Source organism: Eurosta solidaginis, chromosome 2 (assembly GCF_040869045.1).
Source record: "Eurosta solidaginis isolate ZX-2024a chromosome 2, ASM4086904v1, whole genome shotgun sequence".
Lineage (NCBI taxonomy): Eukaryota > Metazoa > Arthropoda > Insecta > Diptera > Tephritidae > Eurosta > Eurosta solidaginis.
The window spans coordinates 83,824,376-83,842,475 of NC_090320.1; the positions used below are offsets into that span (position 1 = coordinate 83,824,376).

Below are 18,100 nucleotides of genomic sequence, written 5' to 3' on the forward strand. Positions count from 1 at the left end.
CCATCTAATTTGTTTCGTCCCTCCCACAAATTGTCATCCTCCCAGCAGCTCCTTGCAGCAGGACTGCTCCATATTCTCTTACTACGGGAAGGCATCGAATCCAATCCGGGTCCGTCTCTTGACCCCGGTCCTGAGAAATGGTTTTGCTGCATCTGCCGGAAAAGAATCTTTTTAGGACGGTCATACTCTGTTCAGTGTGTCTCGTGCAATGGATGGTTGCATCGGACAGGTTGTTCTGGGCTTGATCCCAAAACCCGACGTCCACGTAACTTTTATAAATCTTTTGTGGCTCCTTGCTGTTCACGCCCAAGGGCGTCCCGTAGTCTACGCCTAAGCGCCCCCCCCTCCCACTACCTTCCAGCAGAGTTGGTAGCAATGCTGAGCATCAGCCCCTGCCCCCGTCTTCTCCCCCCTGTTGTTGTTGTTGTTGTAGCGATAAGGTTGCTCCCCGAAGGCTTTGGGGAGTGTTATCGATGTGATGATCCTTTGCCGGATACAAATCCGGTACGCTCCGGTACCATAGCACCATTAAGGTGCTAGCCCGACCATCTCGGGAACGATTTATGTGGCCACATTAAACCTTCAGGCCATTCCCTCCCTCCCTACCTCCAAGTTCCATGAGGAGCTTGGGGTCGCCAGAGCCTCGTCTGTTAGTGAAACAGGATTCGCCGCGGATAGGTGAGGTTGACAATTGGGTTTGGAGAAGCTATATATTGCGCTGGCAACCTGAAACGTTGCGCTACACAGCCCCTTGAATCTTCTCCCCCCCCCCCCCCCCCCTCTTTTCCGGCAGCAATCGAGCAGGTCAGGAAAACAGACTCTTAGTCCCTACCTCCGTTTGCACCGTCTGCCAGCACAGAATATATAGGTTTGCGACATCCGCTCAATGAACCTCCTGCCTTGGGTGGTGCCACTTTCCTAGATGTTCTGGTCTCCGCGACGGCAACCCCCCGACGGGTTTCATCGCGCCATGTTGCCAGGTCGCAAACCCAAATCATCCGGGTACCCCAATGCTTGCCCAAGGACGCCCAGTCCCAGGGCCACAACAGCAATTGCGTCCTGGCCTTCCACAACCCAGGCGTAGTCACCCGTCAGTTAACCCAGAGGGGCGACGTCTCCCCTTATGCACTTCAGAATTCTGCAGTTAAACTGTAATGGCCTAACTGGGAAGATTACGGAGATAGTCGATTTCATGAAGCGGCACAACATCCGCATTGCTGCGATTCAAGAGACTAAACTCACAGCAAGATCTGCATTGCAGACCTGCTATGGGTATAATGTCCACAGGAAAGACCGCGAGAGCGGAAATGGAGGCGGTCTCGCGTTTATCATACACCACTCTGTGCAATATTATATATTTGATCCTGGCATCGACCGCAGGGACAATGTCTTAGAACGTCAAGGCCTATCTGTCCGGTCAGGCGATGCCTAGAAATCATCAACATCTACATCCCTCCTGCCACCTGTTGCCCCAGTGCATACCGCCCTAATATGAGGGCCTTACTCACTGGCAACAATCGCATTATCTTAGGCGATTTCAATGCCCATCATGACCTATGGCATTCAAACTTGCGGGCGGACAGTAGGGGTGAGATGTTGGCGGATCAAATAGAAGAAGCGACGTTCTGCACAATAAACGGAGACGCCCCCACACGTATGGTAGGAAGCTGTCACAGCTCGCCAGATATCTCAATCGTGAGCGCAGAACTCGTAAACTGCGTCAACTGGCAGCCGATTGTAACATTGGCATCCGACCACCTGCCCATACTTATTTCGCTTGAGCGTACCGCCGACTTCATCGTCACTGAAAAACGCACTTTCATAAACTTCAAAAAAAGAAAGTGGGAAGAATATAAATCCTTTACAGACAGCCGCTTTGCTGCCCTCCCTATCCCGACTGATGCCCGCCAAGGGGAGCGTGCCTTCCGTAAGGTCATTAAATCCGCCTCGGCACATTTCATTGCCGCCGGGAGAATTCCCGAAATCCGGCCCACTTCCCGGCGGAGGCCGCAAACTTAGCGAGAGAACGTGACCTTATAAGACAGCTTGATCCAGGCGACCCCCAAATAAGGGATATAAACCAACGCATCAGATTGCTTGTGGTTGAACACAAGCGGGCGAAATGGGAGGAGCACCTAAAAGGTTGTAACCTCTCTACCGGTGTGGGTAAACTTTGGTCCACCGTAAAGTCCCTATCGAATCCGACTAAGCACAAAGACAAAGTTTCCATCGCCTTTGGCGACAAAGTGCTGTCGGACGCGAAAAAATGCGCGAGCGCTTTCTGCCGACAATATATAATGCATCCTACGGTCGACAAAGATAGACAGAGAGCCAATAGACACGCACATAAACACAAACTTAGCGCGTCACCAATCACCATCACCGCTAAAGAGGTTGAGGACGCCAATGGTCGTGCTAAACCATCCAAACAGTGGGCCCAGACGGCATAGCCATGCCGATGCTTAAAAGCCTAGGGAAAGAGGGTTTCAAATATTTAGCGCATGTCTTCAACCTGTCTCTTTCGACCTTTGTCATACCTGAGAAATGGAAAATGGCCAAGGTGGTCCCGCTACTAAAGCCTGGGAAACCAGCTAACATAGGTGAGTCGTATCGTCCGATATCTCTCCTATCGCCAGTGGCAAAGACGCTTGAAGCCATTTTGCTCCCTTATTTCCAAGCAAATTTGCAGCTAGCCCCTGTTGTTGTTGTTGTTGTAGCAATGCTCGCCCCACCTAATAGCCGCGACCGATCACAAATTGTCATCAATATCCTCTAACGGGAGTCCAAGGAAACTTGCCGTTTCAACAGGGGTGGACCATAAGGAAAGGGGTGTTAGAGGCGTTGGTTCCACATTACAATTAAATAGATGGTTGGTGTCATGTGGGGACACATTGCAAGCAGGGCATACATTTTGTATGTCGGGGTTGATTCTGGATAGGTAAGAGTTTAACCTGTTACAGTATCCAGAACGAAGTTGAGCAAGAGTGACACGCGTTTCCCTGGGGAGTATGCGTTCCTCTTCTGCGAGTTCTGGATATTTTTCTTCAAGTACTGGATTCACCGGGCAATTCCCGACATAAAGGTCCGACGCCTGTCTATGGAGTTCACCAAGGACCTGCTTGTGTTTTTCCGCTTCATACGGCTGGGTTCTCAGGTGCCGTATTTCCTCAAAATGCTTACGGAGATGACTCCTTAGGCCCCTAGGCGGTGCTGGTTCGTCAATCAGATGTCTGTTGGGATGCCCAGGTTTCTGGGTATTCAACAGAAACTGTTTGGTCAGCATCTCATTTCTCTCCCTGATGGGGAGTATTCTCGCCTCATTATGCAGATGGTGTTCTGGGGACATAAGAAGACAGCCCGTGGCGATTCTGAGAGCAGTATTTTGGCAGGCCTGTAGTTTCTTCCAGTGGGTGGTTTTTAGGCTTGGCGACCAAATGGGTGACGCGTAGCACGTAATCGGCTGGCTAATTGCTTTGTATGTGGTCAAGAGCGTTTCTTTATCTTTTCCCCAGGTACTGCCAGCAAGGGATTTGAGGATTTTATTACGGCTCTGAATTCTTGGAACAATTGCGGTTGCGTGCGCACCAAAATGTAGATCCTGATCAAACGTCACACCCAAGATTTTGGGGTGTAGGACAGTCGGTAGCGTAGTGCCATCGACGTGGATGTTCAATATGGTCGACATTTGGGGCGTCCATGTTGTAAATAAGGTCGCGGAAGATTTAGTCGGTGACAATGACAGGTTTCGCGAGGCGAAAAAACTGGAGAGATCAGGGAGATAGCCGTTTATTTTATTGCATAGCTCATCGATCTTTGGGCCTGGGCCTGTGGCCATTATTGTGCAGTCATCGGCGTAGGAAACGATTGTGACTCCTTCCGGTGGTGAAGGTAGCTTAGATATGTAGAAATTAAACAAAAGCGGGGATAGGACACCACCCTGTGGCACCCCTTGTTTAATTCTCCTTTGTTTTGATGTTTCGTTTCTGAATTGCACCGATGCCTGCCGACCACCCAGATAATTTGCGGTCCACCTTTTAAGACATGGGGGAAGGGTATACCCTTCCAGGTCCTCCAGTAACGAGCCATGGTTGCCCGTATCAAAAGCTTTTGATAGGTCTAACGCTACGAGTACTGTTCTATGGTGGGGATATTGATTCAAACCGCAATTTATCTGGGTGCTAATGACATTTAGCGCGGAGGTAGTGCTATGGAGTTTTCTGAAGCCATGCTGATGAGGGGCTAGCTGCAAATGTGCTTGGAAATGAGGGAGCAAAATGGCTTCAAGCGTCTTTGCCACTGGCGATAGGAGAGATATCGGACGATATGACTCACCTACGTTAGCTGGTTTCCCAGGCTTTAGTAGCGGGACCACCTTGGCCATTTTCCATTTCTCGGGTATGACAAAGGTGGAAAGAGACAGGTTGAAGACATGCGCTAAATATTTGAAACCCTCTTTCCCTAGGTTTTTAAGCATCGGCATGGCTATGCCGTCTGGGCCCACTGCTTTGGATGGTTTAGCGCGACCAATGGCGTCCTCAACCTCTCTAGCGGTGATGGTAATTGGTGACGCGCTGAGTTTGTGTTTATGTGCACGTCTATTGGCTCTCCGTCTATCCTTGTCGACCGTAGGATGCATTATATATTGTCGGCAGAAAGCGCTCGCACATTTTTTCGCATCCGACAGCACCTTATCGCCAAAGGCGATGGCAACTTTGTCTTTGTGCTTAGTCGGATTCGATAGGGACTTTACGGTGGACCAAAGTTTACCTACACCGGTAGAGAGGTTACAACCTCTTAGGTGCTCTTCCCATTTCGCCCGCTTGTGTTCGTCCACAAGCAATCTGATGCGTTGGTTTATATCCCTTATTTGGGGGTCGCCTGGATCAAGCTGTCTTATAAGGTCGCGTTCCCTCGCTAAGCTCGCGGCCTCCGCCGGGAAGTGGGGCCGGATTTCGGGAATTCTCCCGGCGGGAATGAAATGTGCCGAGGCGGATTCAATGACCTTACGGAAGGCACGCTCCCTTGGCGGGCATCAGTCGGGATAGGGAGGGCAGCAAAGCTGCTGTCTGTTGCAGATTTATATTCTTCCCACTTTCCTTTTTTGAAGTTTATGAAAGTGCGTTTTTCGGTGACGATGAAGTCGGCGGTACGCTCGAACGAAATAAGTATGGGCAGGTGGTCGGATGCCAATGTTACCATCGGCTGCCAGTTGACGCAGTTTACGAGTTCTGCGCTCACGATTGAGATATCTGGCGAGCTATGACAGCTTCCTACCATACGTGTGGGGGCGTCTCCGTTAATTGTGCAGAACGTCGTTTCGTCTATTTGATCCGCCAACATCTCACCCCTACTGTCCGCCCGCAAGTTTGAATGCCATAGGTCGTGATGGGCATTGAAATCGCCTAAGATAATGCGATTGTTGCCAGTGAGTAAGGCCTCGATATTAGGGCGGTATCCACTGGGGCAACAGGTGACAGGAGGGATGTAGATGTTGATGATTTCTAGATTTGCATCGCCTGACCGGACAGATAGGCCTTGACGTTCTAAGACATTGTCACTGCGGTCGATGCCAGGATCAATTATATGATATTGCACAGAGTGGTGTATAATAAACGCGAGGCCGCCTCCATTTCCGCTCTCGCGGTCTTTCCTGTGGACATTATAACCAGAGCAGGTCTGCAATGCAGATCTTGCTGTGAGTTTAGTCTCTTGAACCGCAGCAATGCGGATGTTGTGCCGCTTCATGAAATCGACTATCTCCGTAATCTTCCCAGTTAGTCCATTACAGTTGAACTGCAGAATTCTGAAGTGCATGAGGGGTGACGCCGCCACTCTAGGGGTAAGTGAGGGGTGACTACGCCTAGGCTGTGGAAGGCCAGGACGCAATTGCTGTTGTGGCCTTGGGACTGGGCGCCCTTGGGCAAGCATTTGGGTACCCGGATGATTTGGGTTTGCGACCTGACAACATGGCGCGATGAAACCCGTCGAGGGGTTGCCGTCGCGGAGACCAGAACATCTAGGAAGGTGGCACCACCCAAGAGAGGAGCTGCATTGAGCGGATGTCGCAAACCTATATATTCTGTGCTGGCAGACGGTGCAAACGGAGGCAGGGACTAAGAGTCTGTTGCCCTGACCTGCACGATTGCTGCCAGAAAAGAGGGGAGGAGAAGAAGACGGGGGCAGGGGCTGATGCTCAGCATTGCTACCAGCTCTACTACGAAGGTAGTAGTTATGAGTGGTATCAGCTGTTTGAGTTGTTGGCGCCGTGGGGCGCGAGCAGCAGCGGGTACTTGTTGTGGCTTGCTGAGCAGCGAAGCTGCTGGAAGGTAGTGGGGATACGCTTAGACGTAGACTACGGGACGCCCTTGGGCGTGAGCAGCAAGTAGCCACAAAAGATTTATAAAAGTTACGTGGACGTCGGGTTTTGGGATCAAGCCCAGAACAACCTGTCCGATGCAACCATCCCTTGCACGAGACACACTGAACAGAGTATGACCGTCCTAAAAAGATTCTTTTCTGGCAAATGCAGCAAAACCATTTCTCAGGACCGGGGTGAGGAGACGGACCCGGATTGGGTTCGATACCTTCCCGGAGTAAGAGAATATGTAGCAGTCCTGCTGCAAGGAGCTGCTGGGAGGATGACAATTTGTGGGAGGGACGAAACAATTAAATGCAGCTAGCCCCTCATCAGCATGGCTTCAGAAAACTCCATAGCACTACCACCGCGCTAAATGCCATTAGCACCCAGATAAATTGCGGTTTAAATCAATACCCCCACCATAGAACAGTACTCGTAGCGCTAGACCTATCAAAAGCTTTTGATACGGTCAACCATGGCTCGTTACTGCAGGACCTGGAAGGGTCTACCCTTCCCCCATGTCTTAAAAGGTGGACCGCAAATTATCTGGGTGTTCGGCAGGCATCGGTGCAATTTAGAAACGAAACATCAAAACCAAGGAGAATTAAACAAGGGGTGCCACAGGGTGGTGTCCTATCCCCACTTTTGTTTAATTTCTACATATCTAAGCTACCTTCACCACCGGAAGGAGTCACAATCGTTTCCTACGCCGATGACTGCACAATAATGGCCACAGGCCCAGGCCCAAAGATCGATGCGCTATGCAATAAAATAAACGGCTACCTCCCTGATCTCTCCAGTTTTTTCGCCTCGCGAAATCTGGCATTATCACCGACTAAATCTTCCGCGACCTTATTTACAACATGGACGTCCCAAATGTCGACCATTTTGAACATCCACGTCGATGGCACTACGCTACCGACTGTCCTACACCCAAAAATCTTGGGTGTGACGTTTGATTAGGATCTACATTTTGGTGAGCACGCAGCCGCAATTGTTCCGAGAATTCAGAGCCGTAACAAAATCCTCAAATCCCTCGCTGGCAGTACTTGGGGAAAAGATAAAGAAACGCTCATGACTACATACAAAGCAATTAGCCAGCCGATTACGTGCTACGCGTCACCCATATGGTCGCCAAGCCTAAAAATCACCCACTGGAAGAAACTACAGGCCTGCCAAAATACTGCTCTCAGAATCGCTACGGGCTGTCTTATGTCCCCAGAACACCATCTGCATAATGAGGCGAGAATACCCCCCATCAGGGAGAGAAATGAGATGCTGACCAAACAGTTCCTGTTGAATACCCAGAAACCTGGGCATCCCAACAGACATCTGATTGATGAACCAGCACCGCCTAGGGGCTTAAGGAGTCATCTCCGTAAGCATTTTGAGGAAATACGGCACCTGAGAACCCAGCCGTATGAAGTGAAAAACACAAGCAGGTCCTTGGTGAACTCCATAAACAGGCGTCGGACCTTTATGCCGGGAATTGCCCGGTGAATCCAGTACTTAACGAAAATTATCCAAAACTTGCGGAAGAGGAACGCATACTCCCCAGGGAAACGCGTGTCACTCTTGCTCAACTTCGTTCTGGATACTGTAACAGGTTACCTATCCAGAATCAACCCCGACATACAAAATGTATGCCCCGCTTGCAATGTGTCCCCACATGACACCAACCATCTCTTCAATTGTAATGTGGAACCAACGCCTCTAACACCCCTTTCTTTATGGTCCACCCCTGTTGAAACGGCATCCTTGGACTCCCGTTAGAGGATATTGATGACAATTTGTGATCGGTCGCGGCTATTAGGTGGGGCGAGCATTGCTACAACAACAACAACAACATGCGCCCGTATCTACAGTCAGTACACGCTCCTTGCCATCCACATATCCTCCAACTGTAAGACTGATCGCTTTTCTTCCGATTTGTGATACAAAGATAACGGGACATACCACAGCTGGAGCTAGCACTCGGTCTTTACATCTGACTCGCTCTTGCTCATCTCCTCCAGCCTTTTTCTTAAGACCACCCATGCTGTTGGAACCACTAGAATCAACTTCGTAATGACTTGCAATGTGACCTAGCTTCGCGATTTGAAGCATTTGATTACTCTGTCACTCCGCTTTGCGCCTCCAATATTGTGTTCACCCAGTCTGGCCTTTCTATTTCCACACGGCGTGCTTTGAAAGCTGGCTTACACAGAAGCGATGCTGTTTCCTGAGTCAGTGAATGGGATACTGTTTCAGCAAATGTTGGCTTTGGGTTTGCCTATGTAGCTCGCTTCGGTTCCACGTCCCGTATGCCATTTATAAAGCTCTGGATTTTTACCCTTTCGGTGTATTTCACGGGTGCATCCGCGTTTGCCAAATGAGCCAACCTTTCAACATCCGAAGCAAACTCCTGCAAAGTCGCATTCGCTTTTTGGTAGCGGTTTTGCAACTCAATTTGGTATATTTGTTTCCTATGCTCGCTTCCATAACGTCTCTCGACAGAGGCCATTAATGCTTCATAACTGTTCCGTTCGTACTCTGGAATAGTCTGTAGGGTTTCACCTGCAGGCCCTTTCAATGCCGCGAACAGTGCAGCAACTTTATCTTCCGCATTCCAGTTGTTCACTGTTGACGTCTTCTTAAATTGGAGCTTAAATACTTGGAAAGGAACAGAGCCGTCAAAAGATGGAGTTTTTACCTTCGGATTGCTCGCTGGAACAGCTGGGCGATTTAGTTGTAACTGCTCCATACGACCTTTTAAGGCTTCTATCTCGGCATAAATTTTGTCCTCGAGTTGTAAAATTTTTGCATCCTGCTCTTCCAGTTTCGCAAAGAGCTGCGATGATACCTGTTCCGAAATGTGTGCCGACATTTCAGATATACGTGCCTTTTGCGCTTCCACTTGAGATGCCATATATGTCTTCTGTTCTTCCAATTGTGCTTCAATCTTCGATGTTATGCGTGTCTCCTACGATTCCAACTTGGATGTTATACAATTCCATCTTAGATGTTATACGATTCCATCTTGGATGTTATACGGTTCCCGGGGTTCTATTTGTGATGCCATTGTCGACGTTTGTGGAGATATTGCAGCCAATATCATGTTCAACTATGTGCTCGTAACTGTCTGCGATGCTTCGTTTTTCTCTTCAATTTTTGTTTAATGTCTCGTCCCCATCAGGATGAAAGACATACTCCTCCACGTTAATTCCCAAGGCAGTCGGGTCTATGTACCGGAGCGACTCGGGATTTTTCCCGACCAAGGACTGTCATTTCAGTGTAACCCCATTTAATCTGTTGCGTCCCTCCCACAAATTGTCAACCTCCCAGCAGCTCCTTGCAGCGGGTCTGCTCCATATTCTCTTGCTCCGGGAAGGTATCGAATCCAATCCGGGTCCGTCTCCTGACCCCGGTCCTGAGAAATGATTTCGCTGTGTCTGCCGGAAAAGAATCTTTTTAGGACGGTCATACTCTTGTCAGTGTGTCTCATGTAAGGCATGGTTGCATCGGACGGGGTGTTCTGGGCTAGACCCCAAAACCAGACGTCCACGTAACTTCTATAAATCTTTTGTGGCTTCTTGCTGTTCACGCCCAAGGGCGTCCTGTAGTCTACGCCTTAGTGTCCCCCACTACCTTCCAGGAGCCCCGCTGCTCAGCAAGCTACAAAAAGTACCCGCTGCTGCTCGCAACCCACGGCGCCACCAACCCCATAACCTCTCGTAGCCGTGCTTGAAGTTCGATCCTATTGCTATTGCCGGTGTTATTCAATCCACGGTTCTCTAACTCCTTTTTCAGTTGCTGGATCTTTAATTCGCTTAACTGTGCCATGTCCAAGTTGTATTCGAAATATGTGGTATTTATTCAACAATTCCTCTTCTGACACCAATTGTAACGAATTTAGGGAATTCTGATTTTTATGCACCTTCTGCTAACGTTCGAATCGCTAGACTGTTGAATAAATCACTCCAGTATTCAGTGTTCTTTATTTAGATTACTTTGGGAGTAGTACTTCACAATTATACTTCACAACCAGTAGCGTGTTTAAATCAAAACTGATTGGTGATTACTTAGCTTGAGCTGCTTTTATACTATCGGTTTCCTCGTTCACCCATTTCTCCTAAAGTCTAGTAATTTCGCGAACAGCTGTAGCTCATGCATGGTTAGTTACCAGCTATATACATGTATATCTGTAGTCCACCCCTCTGCGATTCTCATATGCGTGTATGTGTAACTACTTCGACTGATGACTACATCTGTGTATATGAGGTATCTCTTCGTTGCCTTGTACATAAGTGTGGCTAGCTTTAATGTGCACATGTACATAAGAGTGGCTGCTTCATGTTTTTGTTGTTGCGTGATTTTTAACGAACAGCTTAGTGATGCTGATATTCGTCACAATATTTTATGTGAATGGCAAGCACAATATAGATCTACGATTTTCCAAATACTTGAGGCTTAAAAGAAAAAGACGTGCAGAGTAGGAAGGAATCGGCTCGGAAAAGTTTAACGGCCGAAGGGCATATATATATATATAAGGAAAATTTGTTGAATTCTCTCGTGTCTACTAATGGTCGTTTGGTTGCTTGGTCTCCAAACGAAGACAGCATATTCAAGATGAGATCTAACGTATGACGTGTAGAGCAGCTTAAAGGTATGGGGGTCTGCGCATTTTGAATACGATTTCGATGTTACGTAGTTAATGTGATTAATGAAAGAAAACCTTTTGTCGAGACGACACGCAGGTCGTCTTTAATCTCATCAACACATTGAAGTTCATAGTTAGATATACTGTATTTTGTAGACAAAATGTTAGTTGATTTTGAATAAATAATTTGAAAGCATTTATGCGTATTTAAACATGGGAGCTTGATGTTGCCAACCTAAGAAAGTGATGATTTGACAAATAACCTAATAAAATGATGATTTGACTGATACATTTGTGGCGGAAATTTAAGCATTTACAAAAGTGATTTTGTTATTAAAAGCAAAACGGATATTATCAGACCAATTCTAAATATTCTCGCGGAATTTTGTTCTCGCGGATTTTTTATTCCCGCGGAAAAATTCCTCCAATTCTTTTCTCCTAGGGAGAAGAAAAATTGGGGAATAGGAATTTCGAATTTTCGAAGTCAGCTGTTTTGTCAATTGAAATTTCGTTGCGCATTTCTTATTTTGTTTAAAAAATTGAAAAGTTTAATTATTGTTGCGAATTTGTTTGAAATTAAGAAATAAGGTATAAACAATGCACATTATTTCATTTCATGCGGTATACACTGAAATGAGAAATGAATTGGTGCCACAGCAACATCAACAGAGGATCATAAGAAGAAGACGGCGGATTAACACAAATCCGCCGGAGTTACCTGCTTTCATTCTGCAAAGCAATTTTCTGGCGGCCACGTCGAGTTGAGTTCACCTTTCACCATATGCCAAAATCTAATTAAGCCTTCTTAAAAAATCCTTGCGCAATTTCTGGATGGCTGCATCAAATATACAAAGAGCTCTTCCGTTGCTTATGATATACTTTTCGACTTAAAATAAAGAATATTGTGGTTGTTGTTGTTGTTGTATTAACAGTGAGAATATTGTGGTAGAATGTAAATACATATTTTAGCGCAAATTTGTACAAATAAGTGTTCTTTCTTAAAAGAACCAATTTCCTTTAACTATTTTGATGCATTCCCTTCAATTTAACTAGTGAAAAAACTCCTATGAAATGGCAAAGAAATCTCCCTCTCCCTCACATTCATAATACCTACTTTTCTCCCATAACCGGTTTCCTCTTTTTCGAACATTGTTCAGAATAGGAGGAAAGGGAGAAGTGAAAAAATCTCCCAATGAATTTTTATTTAGAATACGAGGAATGGGAGAAGGGAAAAAACTCGCACGGAATTTTCGTTTAGAATTGGGTGATTGACATGTCGCGAATACGGAAAACATTTCCCCCAGCGGGATGGGGGTCAGAATATACCCGCGGTAGGTATGCCTGTCGTAAGAGGCGACTAAAATACCAGATTCATGGGGTTGTGTAGCGCAACCCTTCAGGTTGCAGCGCAATATATAGCTTCTCCAAACCCCATTGTCAACCTCACCTATCCGCGGCGAATCCTGTTTCACTAACAGACGAGGGTCTGGCGACCCCAAGCTCCTCATGGAAGTTGGGGGTTGGAGGGAGGGATGGCCTGAAGGTTTAACGTGGTCATATAAATCGGTCCCGAGATGGTCGGGCTAGCACTTTAATGGTGATGTGTTACCGGAGCGTACCGGATCTGTATCCGGCACAGGACCATGACATCGATAACACTCCCTAAAGCCTTCGGGGAGCAACCTTATCGGTACAACAACAACAACAACAGCAACCAATGATAGTTTGCACACATAAGTTTTGCCATCAGCAATCAATTTTTGTATGAGGACAAGCTGCTCAGGTGTGCAATTCTCTTTCTCGACATTACTGAATAGGGAGTAATAAAAATTGGCTATTAGCTTTAGAATATCAATTAAATAAACTAACCTCACCGTTCCTTATAAATTTTTCACAAAGTTAGTAGCGGTAATATTAATTTTTTTCCACTTTTTCACGCACTACTAAGATTTTGACCTGCTAAAATGCTGTTGAAACTTAAATTTCATACAAACTTAACAAAACCAACAAATTAAGCCCAAAAATCGATTGAATGTTTTGAAGCTGACTTCCTAGTCTAATGGATTTTACAAAGGATACCGAAAAATTGTTGCAATAAAAAAACTTGGCCACTTAACTTCTACATATCAAGGCTACCTTCGCCAGCAGAAGGAGTTACTATCGTTTCCTACCCCGATGTTTGCACAATAATGGCCACAGGCCCAGGCCCACAGATAGATGAGCTTTGCAACAGAATAAACGGCAGCCTCCCTGATCTCTCCAGTTTTTTCGCCTCGCGAAACGTGGCATTATCACCGACTAAATACACCGCGACCTTATTTACAACATGGACGTCCCAAATGTCAACCATTTTGAACATCCACGTCGATGGCACTACGCTGCCGACTGTCCTACCCCAAAATCTTTGGTGTGACGTTTGATCAGGATCTACATTTTGGTGAGCATGCAGACGCAATTGTACCGAAAAGCCAGAGCCGTAATAAAATCCTCAAATCTCTTGGTGGCAGTACTTGGGGAAAAGACAAAGAAACGCTCATTACCACTTACAAAGCAATTGGCCAGCGGATTGCATGCTACGCGTCCCCTATATGGTCGCCAAGCCTAAAAACTACACACTGGAAGAAGCTACAGGCATGCGAAAATACTGCTCTCAGAACCGCCACGGGCTGTCTTCTTATGTCCCCAGAATACCACCTACATAATGAGCCGAGAATACTCCCCATCAGGGAGAGAAATGAGATGCTAACCAAACAGTTCCTGTTGAATACCCAAAAACTTGGGCATCCCAACAGACATCTGATTGATGAGCCAATACGGCACCTGAGAACTCAGCCGTATGAAGCAAAAAAACACAAGCAGGTCCTCAGTGAACTCCAGGCGTCGGACCTTTATGCCAGGAATTGCCCGGTGAATTCAGTACTCAAAGAACAGTACCCAAAACTTGCGTAAGATGAAAGCACACTCCCCAGGATAACACGAGTCACTCTGGCTCAACTTCGATCTGGATACTGTAACAGGTTAAACTCTTACCTATCCAGAATCAACCCCGACATACTAAATGTATGCTCTGCTTGCAATGTGTACCCCCCCATGACACAAACCATCTCTTTAATTGTAATGTGGAACGAACGCCAATCACATTATGGTCCACCCCTGTTGAAACAGCATGTTTCCTTGGACACCCGTTAGAGGATATTGATGACAATTTGTGATCGGTCGCACATATTGGATGGGACGAAGCACTGCTACAACAACAAAAACAACAAAGAAACGCTCATTACCATTTACAAAGCAAAGGGCCGGCCGAATGCCGTAAACATTATGAGGAAATACGGGACTTGAACAAAGCCGAATGAAGCAAAAAAGCATATATATATGTATATGCCTGTCGTAAGAGGCGACAAAAATACCAGATTCAAGGGGTTGTGTAGGCAACCTTTTCAGGTTGCCAGCGCAATATATAGCTTCTCCAAACCCAATTGTCAACCACACCTATACGTGGCGAATTCTGTTTCACTAACAGACGAGGCTTTGGCGACACCAAGCTACTCAAGGAACCTGCGGGTGGGGAGGGTTGGCCAGATAAATCGTTCCCGCGATGGTCAAGCAAGCACCTTAATGGTGCTGTGTTACCGTAGCGTACCGGATCTGTATCCGGCAAAGGACCTTCACATCGATAACGCTCCCCAAAGCCTTCGCCACAACAACAACAACAACAAGCAAAAAAGCACAAACAAGTCCTCAGTGATATCCACAAACAAGGTCGGACCTCTATGCCAGGAATTGCCCGGCGAATCCAGCGCTTAAAGAAAAATACCCGAAACTAGCAGAAGAGGAACGCAGTTTCCCTAGGGAAACGAGCGTCACTCTATCTCAACTTCGATCTGGGCACTGTAACAGGTTACACTCTTACCTATCCAGAATCAACCCCGACATACAAAATGTAAGTCCTGCTTGCAATGTGTCCCCACATGACACCAACCATCTCTCCAATTGTATTGTGGAACCAACGCCTCTAACACCCCTCTCATTATGGTCCACCCCTCTTGAAACAGCAAGTTTTCTTGGACTCCCGTTAGAGGACATTGATGAAAATTTGTGATTGGTCGCACCTATTGGATGGGGCGAAGCACTGCTAAAGCAACAACCAACCTTCTCTTAACAGGCCATACTATAATCTATCCAGAATCAACCACATGAACCAACCATATTTTCAATTGCAATGTGGAACCAAAGTTTCCTTAGACCCCCGTTAGAGGATATTGATGACAATTTGTGATCGGTTGCGCATTTACAACAACAACGCACTGCTACAACAACAACCATATTGGACATCCCCAGGGGGTTAGGGGTCAGAATATACCCGCGGTAGGTATGCCTGTCGTAAGAGGCGACTAAAATAAACATATATTCAAGGGGTTACCAGCGCAATATATAGCTTCTCCAATCCAATTGTCAACCTCACCTATCCTTGGCGAATCCTGTTGCATTTACAGCAGATGCTCTGGCGACCCCGAACTCCTCATGGATCTAGGGCGTGGGAGGGCGGGATGGTCTAGAAGGTCGCATGTGGTCATAACAAATCGTTCCCGATATGGTCGGGCTTGGTACTTATCGCTACAACAATAACAATAAAAAGGTTTCTGCCACTATTCTTATAATTACAAAGCTTCACCTTATCTAACAGGTGCGATCACTTACAAATTTTTTCGGTATATTCTAACGAAAGTTAATGGAAACTTCCAGTTTCAATACACTTGGGCAATAGAGACATACGTGTTAGGGCCGTTGTTTACACATTGAAAATATGTCTGGACGCATTAAATGCAGGACATATATCGTATGTCGAGGATCAATATATATAAGTAAGATTTCAACCTATTACAGTATTCAAAATTTAGTTGTGATAGTTCTGTTCCTGATTTCCTGTGAATCGACTGACTCTAATTTAATTTGACAATCTAATTGTTTTTTCTTGCAGACCTCACTATGGCACATAAGAGTGTTTTGTTTTAATTCCATAGCATGCAAGTACAAACAAGGCTGCTACACTTTTACATGGTTAAGAGCTAGACTTCAAGGAAGTGCACCGTGGTAGGGCGCTTGATTTTCTAGAAACGAAAGCCCTATCAAGATAAAGTAAAAAATTACACTTACCAGACTCTTCTAATTCATTCGACATGTTGCGCCTTTTTATATCCGGAGCAGTATACCCGACAGCTTCATTCTTAACGCTACCAGACATAGAATTTAGGAACGATCTTTGTAGTTCTGCGTTGTTTGCGATTAAATCTTTTAAAATAATTGTGTCTTTGTTTTCTAAATAAGTACACGCCCTTTGTCTTAATATAGAATTTCGTTCTGTCGAACTTGTAGTGAGTGATGCAAATCCTTCGAAACCACTTTCTTCATCGCTTAATTGACTATTTTGTATGTCCCCATCTCCAAATATTACACATACATTGCTTCTTTCCTGGGATATTTGTTGTTTATTAGGTGCTGGGTTCTGGTGACCACAAGCAGCATTTGTTTGGATGATATCGTTAGCGCCGCATTCCGCCGAATGCTGCTGAGAAACCAGTTTAATATGTTGCGAAAATTTCTAGTAAATCTTACCTCCAATTTTGCAACAAATTTAGATACTCCGGCAATGCCAACTTTTTTTTTCATTTCTATAAGAGAATTTCAGATAAAGGAAATAGTCTAGTTGAGAGGTCGACTGCTAATACGCTACCAAAAATATCGAGAGAGGTGTCAAACGACGCGTCTTGACATCAGTATTAATAATCCCATGGCGGAAAATAAAAATTTTAACGCGTTCAAAAGATATTAACGAAAAACCGAAAAAAACCCACGGGTACCTTCGAAACCGGGAGTCGGCTCCATAGTATTTTTGCGCAGAACACCTTTCTGCGTTGGGGGCCTTCGGCCGCGCTTATAAAAAATAACCCTGGGCTACGCCATGCCAAGTCCGGGTGTGGTATAACCGTGGCTACCGCCACGGTGATGCACAATTTTTTTTGTGGGTACAAACACAACAACAACCACATGGAAATCGCCAACTTCAACAACAAATATCTCCGGACAGAGATAAAATTTTTCTTTTCCGCCTTCGGATTATTGTTCTCGAGATTAATACGCGTCTTTAGAAACCTCAATCGAAAATCTCAGCCCAACTTTAGGGTGGGTACCGTAAAATGCACTACTACCAACTTTTCTTTTCCGCCTTCGGATTATTGTTCTCGAGATTAATACGCGTCTTTTGACACCTCACTCGATATTTTTGGTAGCGTATTAGCAGTCGACTCCTCAACTAGACTATTATCGTATATTAGTATTATACTTTGTATGCACTTTTCATAGTTCTTTTCTAATTATTTTGGAATTATTTACAACGTTTTTTTTTACATTCCTTATCACACACAAATTTTTACTCTAAAAAAGTTGTACATGAAAAACTTCACATTTGACAAGACTGTTCTTTTGCAAGCCCAAGTCCGAAGAGTTCCCCAATCTTTTTTCTATTTTGTATAAAAGAGAACTGAAAAATCCTTTTTTAGGACTGTATTGGGTTGAGAAGAGAACATATCATGGCGGAACGATACAAGGTGGCAGCATGGTTACATACCTACAAACATATATAAAAATTCTATGTACTTTGTTTTTGTAAATTCGATGGACAAATGTCAAAATCGTACTGCACCGGAAGTTGATGTATCAAATCAAATAAAAAAAGTTTATAATCAGCTTTCCCATGCTGCTACCTTGTATCGTTCCGCCATGGAACATATTGCATACTAATGGCCTCGTGAGATAAACTATTTGATATAAAGGCCAATCACATTTTTCACAAACATAAGTTAGGCAAAATTTGCGAAATTTGTACGCTTGATGCCGAACACATGTATTTGAATGGAGAGCTGCATACGAAGCGTCAACTGCATGAAAACGACAAAGTTTGAAATTTTCGTGTAGCTAAGCGTACAGCAGTGTTGATCGCTAAGCGTACGTACGCTCGAAAAAAAAGGAAGAAAAAGATGTTTGTTTACATTTTTTTGTATGCAAATTTGTGTAATTAGTTAAAAAATGTTACTTTAGTTAAT

General features: G+C 45.5%; 1 protein-coding gene across 1 annotated transcript in view; it reads right to left on the reverse strand.

Moving 5' to 3' along the window:
* Nucleotides 1–17,349, reverse strand: part of LOC137240047 (uncharacterized) — a 267,048-nt gene extending 249,699 nt beyond the window's left edge. The window contains exons 1-3 of the mRNA XM_067765949.1: nt 17,272–17,349; nt 16,614–16,669; nt 16,155–16,563 (exon numbers count right to left, since the gene is read on the reverse strand). Of these exons, the coding sequence (XP_067622050.1) occupies nt 16,155–16,563; nt 16,614–16,667 (463 nt within the window). The 5' untranslated portion in view covers nt 16,668–16,669; nt 17,272–17,349. The remainder of the gene's footprint in view (nt 1–16,154; nt 16,564–16,613; nt 16,670–17,271) is intronic.
* Nucleotides 17,350–18,100: the final 751 nt, after the last annotated feature.